This window comes from Microtus ochrogaster, assembly GCF_000317375.1.
Source record: "Microtus ochrogaster isolate Prairie Vole_2 chromosome 6 unlocalized genomic scaffold, MicOch1.0 chr6_random_2, whole genome shotgun sequence".
Classification (NCBI taxonomy): Eukaryota; Metazoa; Chordata; class Mammalia; order Rodentia; family Cricetidae; genus Microtus; species Microtus ochrogaster.
Window position 1 is genome coordinate 5037376 of NW_004949095.1, and position 9306 is coordinate 5046681.

At 40.9% G+C, this 9306-nt stretch overlaps 1 protein-coding gene across 3 annotated transcripts in view; it reads right to left on the minus strand.

Moving 5' to 3' along the window:
* Positions 1 to 2729: 2729 nt before the first annotated feature.
* The window catches only part of Tor1aip1 (torsin 1A interacting protein 1), a 30851-nt gene continuing 24274 nt past the window's right edge, over positions 2730 to 9306 (minus strand). For 2 of the 3 annotated variants that reach the window (XM_005363897.3, XM_005363898.3), the window contains 2 exons: positions 6525 to 6581; positions 2730 to 4125 (listed from right to left, as the gene is read on the minus strand). In XM_005363897.3, coding sequence (XP_005363954.1) covers positions 3338 to 4125; positions 6525 to 6581 — 845 coding nt within the window. In that variant the 3' untranslated portion in view covers positions 2730 to 3337. The remainder of the gene's footprint in view (positions 4126 to 6524; positions 6582 to 9306) is intronic. The other variant, XM_013352524.2, reaches the window with a different exon arrangement.

Sequence of the window (9306 nt, forward strand, 5' to 3'; positions counted from 1 at the left end):
ATGAAAATCAGTTTACTTTGAGAATTAGAAAATGTAAAGAAGGTAATTGAAAGAAGAGAAGCAAATTTAGTTTTTAGAAAATGTAAAATTGATAATGTACTGTGAAATAAAGTCACAGTGCTCACTTTCTGGAGACCTGAATTTCCTCTATCCCGCTAATGCTTACATCTCTTGAAAGGATCATAAACACAACTGGAGGAAAGCGGAGTTGGAGCCATGTCTAAGCAACATGCAAATATGTTTTCCTTAGCTGTGCAGGGGCAGCGAACCCACAGCCTCATGTGCTAGACAAGTGTTCTATCACCCCAGCCCTGGCTTTCTTAGGACACAGTGATGCTATTTAGCCCAGACTGACCTCCAATGCCCAGGAAGTCACTTTCTCTTTACTTATTTACATAATAGGTGTTGACTACTGAACCCAGGGCCTTGTGCATGCCAGGTCAGTGTGTGATGCCCCCATCCTTTTAACAGGTATAATAAGGGTTAGTGAAATGGCTCAGCCAGTAAAGGAAGTTGCCACTAAGCCTAAACCTGAGTTAGAGCCCCAGAACCCACATGGTAAAAGAGAAATGACTCCTACAATGTATACTCAGTACATGACTACTGCTGCATGTGTATGCCCACATAAAATAAAATGTAAAAAATAATTGGAGATATTCTTGAGTACACATCCTCAGTGACTATGAAAATTGGTTTATGGGGGTATGTGTATGTCAGAATATCTATAAAGCACCATAAAATGTATATGTAGATATACAGTGAATATGTGACATAGAATGAGGGGTGACAGGAAATCTAAAAAGGTTCTTCAGGGAGGGAATTAATACATAAGAACCTGTTACAGAGACTCGGGAAATCTAGATACTAAAGCAACTCTACTTGAATGTTAAGTCAAACTACATGGATAAAAACATCATTGTCACTATGTTTCTAAGCAATGTACTTGCTTGACATGAGCTTCTCTTAGCCAAGGTCATTAAAATTTGCAAAGAAAAGTTGAATTAAAAAATGTTTGTAAATCATTTAAGTTTATAATACACAGACTACAAACTCAAAAAGTAAATTTATTTAAATTATTAAAAGTTTTTAAAGTTATTTACACATTAGCTGCTACAATTTTTTCCTAACAGATATAAGCAACGTATCACTTCAAAGTTATTTAAGTCAGTGGAATATTCAATAAAACACTTCTTTTTCCATATGATATGTATGTAAAAAATAAAGACTTTTCCAAACTTTTTAATAATTCTTTATAAAATACACCTGATTGCCTGCTTTCTGACAGAAATGGATTATAATAAAGGTACAGATGCTGATAGTCCCCCTGAAAAGAAGCTTTCTCCCATCCACCATGAGACACCAGGGGTAAAGAAAGGTTGGCTAGTACTAAAAAGTAGAATTTTCGTTTAGATGCCCATGGGCAAAAGAACTCAGATCTAGAATTATAAGACTTGAAGACAAAAAAGCAGTTGACAGATGAGAAAGCCAAGTTTTAAGTGCAAAAAACCCTAAGATACCATAGCAGTGGAAACATATGTCCTACATGCTTCATGTGTGCAGTGGAAACATGTCTCACAGGCTCAATGTGTGCAGAAGAAACATATGTCCTGCAGGCTTCATGTGTGGTCAAAAACCCTAAACTACTATAGCAGTGGAGACATGTCCTGCAGACTTCACGTGTGGACAGGTTCACTCCTTTGACTTGAGGCACTCAGCAAAAGAGATCATGTACACATAATATTTTTGTATTTGTTATGGAGTTAAAAAAGTACACACGTACAAGCACAGAATGGCGTCCTCTTCAACAGCCCAGCAGAGAACTGTTTACCAATTTTTGAAGTTGTCTTTGTGTGTGTGTGTGTGGGGGGGGTGCTAAGACAGTATTTCAACCTGCAGCCTGTGCAGGCTGGTTTGAAACTCACTATACAGTTAGTGATGGCCATGAATTCACAGCACCCCTCCTGCTTCAGCTTCCCAAGTGCTGGAATTACAGACAGGAGCCACCTGACTTTGAAATGCATTTCTACTGCCGAGGCATGATGTAGTTCAGTGGCAGAGTACTTGACCAGCACGGCTGGGTCTTAGGTTCAATCCCTGGTATTGGAAAAAGCAAAAAATTAAAGAGTCCGAACCATCAAGTTGAGGATGTAATGGAAATTGTATTTCTTTAAGATAGAAACTGTCAGGTTAAACCAAAGAGACCTACCTTTAAAAATGGTACGCATCAAATATGGGTCTAAACATGACAGACATGCTGTGGGAATACCCTTTTACTGGGGAGTGGGACTGGGGTGGGGTCTGATTGGCTTTGATTCCATATTGGCTTTGGATTCAAGATGCTACCACCTCATTTTGTTGAGCACTGAGATTACAGGCGTGTGGAATGTTGGTTACTGAACCCAGGGTAAGAAGAAGCTGGGCAAACGCTCTACCACTGAGCTTAGCCTCACACCGAGAACTTTCTCTAGGTGGGGAAAAGACAGAAGCATGAAGGGCAGACTGTAGCAGCTCACCAAGAACAGCCTAGGCACGTCTGAGTAGCCACTGCCCAGAGGCTTCCTTTTAAAGTAACATTTCATTTTGAACCCCCCTCCCCTTTTATTTAAAAACAAAACAAAACAAAAAAACAAAGAAAAAACAACCCAGTGTCTCATGTAGCCCAGGGTGGCAGAAAACTTACTCTGTGGATGAGGCTGGCCTTGAACTTCTGGCCCTCCTGACTCTGCCCTGGGAAAGTGCTGAGATTACAGGCATGGCTCACCACTGCCCAGCTTGCAGCTATTTTTCCCCCTTCCTTTTCCTTCTCCATTCAACGATTTCTCTTACCTTTCCACCTCCCAAGCCCTCTTCATCCCCTCTCTAAAGCCAGTGGGGGGGGGGCGCTAAACTGCACACCCAGATGACTTTTGTCTTTTATAGGTAAAAGCTAAGGACCACACACTTAAAAATGGTATAAATGGAAAAGTAATGGGGGAAACCCACAGCTACAATTAGAAGAATCCGAAGTTAAAAAGAATGCTGATTCTTTGAGAAAAGCACCCAGTCCTTCTCACAGGCCACAGCACAGCAAGAATGATTTGGGCACAACCAAGGCAGGTCCATGGGGAACTGCATCGACTTTAGCCCATGCTAAATACCCTTAACATAGTTATCAGAGAAACGATTCTCTCAAATCACAGATAATAAGGCTGCACAAACGATTTAGGTATTCCACTTTTATGTATGAACTTAATTTCCTTTAAAAAGAAACCAGTTTTCAAAAACTGCTCCAGACTCCGTCTCTAGTTAGAAAGTCTGAAAACTGCCCAGACCTCGAGACGAGATTTCCGCTTCCCCCTCACAGGCAGCTGCCCCCTTTCAGGGCATTTTCGGGCTGCACGGGCAGCACCAGGTGAGAAATGCGGCTCCAGAGCCCATTCAGCTTGTCTGGGTCCATGTGGTTGTAGGAGCTGGCCGTGTGAGAGCTGGTGAACTTGACTTTGAGGAAATCCCTCACTTTCTCTTCAATTTCCTTCAGGCCTAGACTGGCTTCCAGTGTCTTCTCCTCCAACAGTACAGTCAGGACTAGGGCTACATCTTTGAAGGCTGCATTCTCATGGTCGCAGTATTTATAGAAGATCAGGGTTGAACCTGCAGGCAGGGACTCGAAGCGGTGTACCACGGCTGCATTCTGGCCATTTTTAAACCCATCGCTCAGTTCTTGATCTACTTGCTGTTTGACCTCATCACTGTCTTGAGCAGCTTTCCCTGCCCCATCAATCCGGATGGCACGGACACTACGGAAGGAAGAATAGGCATCGGCAATTTGTTCACTTAGACACTTGAGCACTTCTTCAGCATCTTGGGCTGCAGTGAGCAAAAGGATGGCAGGCTGGAGCCGAGGGAGGGAGCTATTCAGATGTCTTTCTAGGAATGTTGTGCCTCTTTTCCACAGCTTCTCATCTTGACTCTGGTACTTAGACCGAAGTTGTTTCATCTGGTTCTGAAATTCTTGAACGGCAGTGGTTTCTACTGCAGGAGGATAACGGAGCCAAAGCACTCCAGAAACAAAAGCAACGAACAGAGCGAGCAGCCACAGCTTTCTGTTGACAGAAGACTCATTTTGCGGTTGTTCAGCAGCTTCTGCTGGGGGGAGGGGGGCGACACATTACATTTTCTTAGATTCTAGGGTGAGTGATTTCTTTTCATTCTGTGTATGTGCATATGGGGACAGGCGCTCACTCTGCAGACGTGAAATGCGATGGGTCTCTGGAGTTAGAGTTACAGGTGACTGAATGTCTGAGAGGTGCTGGGAATTAAACCTAGTCCTCGGCATGAGCAGTACATAATCTTAACTGCTCAACTCTATCTCTAGCCCCATGCATGACTCTGTCTAGAACTCGGTATGCAGACCAGGCTAACCTGAAACTCCCTGTCTCTGCCTCTTGAGTGTTGGGATTAAAAGTGTGTGCCACCATATCTGACTAAGGGAAAGTCCTTTAAAGAAAGGAGCTGGTAATTTTTTTTTCTTAAATAAATATATCCTCTTTAGGAAAAGCTCATAAAAGCTAAGTTTAGATAAATATAAATGTTAGAAAGACAACTGTTTCTAAAGAAAAATAATTTAAATATAAATATATCTTGATAATTTTTTCATATTTAAAAATTTAATAATTCATGATAATTTCAGAAGTAAAACTTTATAAAACAAGAGTTATGAACATTTTCTAACAGTTGTGAAGTAAATAGTAGATGCTTTATAAAACTGTTTAATTTAGAAACTCAGTAGTTAACATGGCTGGCTATCTAGGGTAGAATATTTCTGAAGTATATAAAGAAAAAATTCAACATAAATGAATGCATTTCATATGCTACAACAGCTCCTTGTCCATGTAAAATAACGGTGCTGATACATCTTTGTGGCACGCAAGCTGACAGTGCTGAACTCTGGCACTGAACTTGTCATTATCATTGGAAATAATTATGGTATCATTTTGTTTACATATGCTTTTCAATTTGATTGATGTTTTCCATAGATCACTTCATTTACCAATTAATAATATAGTACCATTTCTGAATCTTTTATTTATGGATGACTTTAGCCTAACAGAGGTACAAGGGATCTTTTAGAGCAGCAATCTCAGTGTGGCCTGAAGCTATCTAAACAGTATTTGTTGGTGTCGACCTGAAAATTATCAGTAAGATGTTCCTGTTTTTTCTACTGTGCTGACACTTGCACTGGAACGACTGGGGACCAGCACTCAAAGCTGTATTGGCACATTCATTGTAGTTTCATTGCCAGCATACAAGGCTAAAAATAACCAGGGAATGCAGGTGCTGTGATGCCTTTAATCCCAGCACTCAGGAGGCAGGTGCATTTCTGTGAGTTCAAAGCCAGCATGGTCTATATATAGTGAGTTCCAGGCAATCCAGGACTATGCAGAGGGACTGTTTAAAAAAAAAAAAAAGCCGGGCGGTGGTGGCGCACGCCTTTAATCCCAGCACTTGGGAGGCAGAGGCAGGCGGATCTCTGGGAGTTCGAGGCCAGCCTGGTCTACAAGAGCTAGTTCTGGGATGGGGACCAAAGCTACAGAGAAACCCTGTCTTGAAAAAACCAAAAAAACAAAAAAAACCCAAAAACCTCAAAAGCAACAACAACAAAAAAATTAGGGCTGGTGAGATGGCTCACTAGGTAAAGGTGCCTGTCATTAAGTCTGATGACCTGAGTTTGGTCCCCATCAACCACTCTAATATACACATAATAAATAAATGTAATCATTTTTTAAAGGGAAAGAGGAAGAACCAGTTTCATTTAAGACTGTCCTTCATGAAGAAGTTAATAATTTTGTTCTACCTCAGTCCTTGTGGGCTGGGGCAGGGTGTAGCTTGACATAAATGGCATGTGTGAGGGTCTTGGCAGGATCCCCAGCACCATAAAAAAATAAAGCTCAAGACTTTCAGATCTCTGAGTACACAGTCTCAGTGTTCTGTGTAAAGACACACACAGGTCAGCAGTTCAGCACAGACATGGTTATCCAAAGGAAAAGGGCTTTGCAACTGACCTGTAAGTTGAATTAACCACTTAAAGTGAATACCACTTTTACTTGAAAAAAAAAAAGCCACTCTATGGCTAGTCACACGCCTGCATTCCCCAGCTACTTGAAGAATGGAGCAAAGTACATCAGTGACTTTCAGGAAAGCGACTGACAGTGTTTGCTGACAGTCTAATGTTCAAAATTTCAAGTGAAAACAACAATTTTGGAAATGTTATAATGTTGCCATTATAAAATTGTTTAGCTACTGAACAATCTCTCCAGTCCTACTTATCAACTTTGATTTTTGATATTATGAACAATATAGTTAAGAGGAAACTAGACATTTCATATGGTTTGCCTACACAGAATTTCACTGCTGGTAAAACATACTTTTTCCATAGAAGTGTTTATGGTGCCTTAAATACCACTAAGTCACATGGCTGACAAAGGATGTTTTAAACAAATAAGGGCCACCAACTTTGGACTCATTCAATGAACAGATAAACTTACGTTGGCTGGAGGTTGATGGAGATTGGTTTCCAAGCTCTGATTCCTGAATGCTATTATCTAAAAAATAAAAAATAATTTCAGAAGACCATCAATTTTGTTTGCTCACTTCCATTAGAGAAAAGAAAATGCAAATTCTACCAAAAGAAGGCAGCGGTGAGGCAGAATATCTGAACGCCTGCTGCACTGAAGGCCCTTCACAGTTCATCACAGCAACACTGACCTAGCACAGAGTGGACATTAAAACACTAGAGTTGAGAGAAAGCCTTGCAGCTCAATTAATAGGAATGGCACACTCTGGGACAAAGGAAAGAAGACAAAAAGATAAGGATACCACAAAAAAGCACGAAATCATCTGGAAAACGACCATTTATTTACAAAACTGCTGTCTGGCGAAGACGCTGTAAAGAGGAAGGAAATGTAGATCATGGATTACCTAAATTACTTGGAATAAGGTATTTCCATACAAAACTCAACCTTAAATTCTCATTATTTTCTATTTTAGAATAACTGAAGTATATCCTTTGGGGATTCTGACTATTTAAGTTTTTAATAATGTTTTGCAAATCTTGGCTGGGTGGGTGGTGGAGCACACCCTTAATCCCAGCACTTGGGAGGCGGAGGCAGAGGGATCTTAGTGAATTTGAGGCCGGCCTGGTCTACAAAGAGAGTTCCAGGAAAGCCAGACTGTTACACAGAGAAACCCTGTCTTGGAATAAAAAAAAAACCCAACCAACAAAACAAACAAAAAAAAACAGAGACAAAAGCATAAAACAAAACAACAAAAATAAGAAAAATCTTATTAAACAAAATAAACTTGTTTCAGGAGACAAAGCTCAGCAACTTTACTGGTAAGGCCTCTGTTTGCCATCATAGCCATCTATCACTTGCCTGCAGAAACTTGCATGGACAACTTTTGAACAGATAAATGATCTTCCTTGCGTTTATTAACAACTTTTGCTTGAGAAATACTGGATTAGACAATGGAATAAAGTTAGGACTGCTAAGACACAGACAGCGCCTTGAGTCATATGACCAAAAACCAGAAACAAAACTGAAACATTCAACAATCAAGTAAGACAAAATGACATCATGCTAACTCTAAAAGCCACACTGTTTTCACTGATTCTACTGAAGAAACTTTATTAGAAACTTCTAAATTGCCCATGAAGTTACAATTGCATTACTAAAAACCAAGCAATAAAAAAATCCCCAAACACATCAGATGTTCATCTTAAATACCTCATTATATGGTTGCAAAGATCAAACGGGATCCATGATTGGGAGTGATTTCTTTTTAATCTGTTGCTTTTATTGGTTAACTAATAAACTGCCTAGACCCATTTGATAGGCCAACCCTTAGGTGGGTGGAGTAAACAGAACAAAATGCTGGGAGAAAGAAGCCAAGTCAGAGAGTCGCCATGATTCTCCCACTCCAGACAGATGCAGGTTAAGATCTTTCCTGGTAAGCCACCTCGTGGGCTACACAGATTATTTAAAAGGGGTTAGATCAATATGTAAGAGCTAGCCAATAAGAGGCTGGAACTAATGGGCCAGGCAGTGTTTAAAAGAATACCGTTTCCTTGTAATTATTTTGGATGTAAAGCTAGCCGTGCAGACGGCCGGATGCCAGGGGCGCAGCCCTGCCACTCCTTCAACAGATCCATGAGAGTGGTCTGATAGTCTCCCTCATGATGAATACAACAATAACTAAGTATTAGTAGATGTCATATATACTATGTATGTAACACACAGGTCACAAACATACTTTTAAGCCTGCTATGTATAAACTGCTGAGGCAGGACATGGCCTAAAAGTTCAGTCTATCTTCCTTACTAGAGGCAGTAATCACTAGAGTCGAGAAAATCCCTAGAGGCAATAAAAACATACAGAGACTTTCAAGCCTGAAGATCACAGTAGCAGTCATTCACTCCATAAAGAGGGCATGAATCCACCACAATTATAGATTTGTCCATAATACAAATAAACAAGTTATGTGATAAGAGTTAAACATCATGTTTAATGTAGAAGACTCATCACAGCCCTGAGCTAAAGGCACAACTGTCTCTAAAGGAAAGAGAGCTGAAGTGCAGGAAGTGGGAATCAGACCCAAGGAGCTCTATGTCTGCACTCTCACTTTTGAGAGGCCCCTAAGTATGTTTCAAAGATCTGATTCCCTAGACATATTTTAAACTATTTCTCACAAGGTAAGCAGAAGGAAGTACAGAGAGCGACTCTACCTTAGCCAGAAGGTTAGGGTGCTGATTGAAACGTGAACTGGCCCTTTACACCTAGGGAACTGGTGCTGAGATGAGATGAGAAAAAGAAATCAAGGCTCCAGGTTCTGAAACACTCACATTTAAAGATACTCCACCTCAGCAGGAGGAATACACACCCGAATGACATGTAGAATGCCAAGAGAAATATGGAAGTGAGAGAGAGAACCAGCCAAGCATGATGGTGCACACCTATGACCCCAGCACTCATGAGGTGGCGAGAGGAAAAGAAGGCTAGTGATAGCTATGTGACACCCTGTCTAAAAACCAAAACAGAAGCACAAAAAACAAAACCATGCAGGAAAAAAGTTTAAACAGTTATCTTGGCCTGAAGAGTAATTTATATAAAAGCTGTTACAGGCTGGGCGGTGGTGGCGGCGCACGCCTTTAATCCCAGCACTCGGGAGGCCAGAGGCAGGCGGATCTCTGTGAGTTAGAGACCAGCCTGGTCTACAGAGCTACTTCCAGGACAGGCTCCAAAGCCACAGAGAAACCCTGTCTCGAAAAAC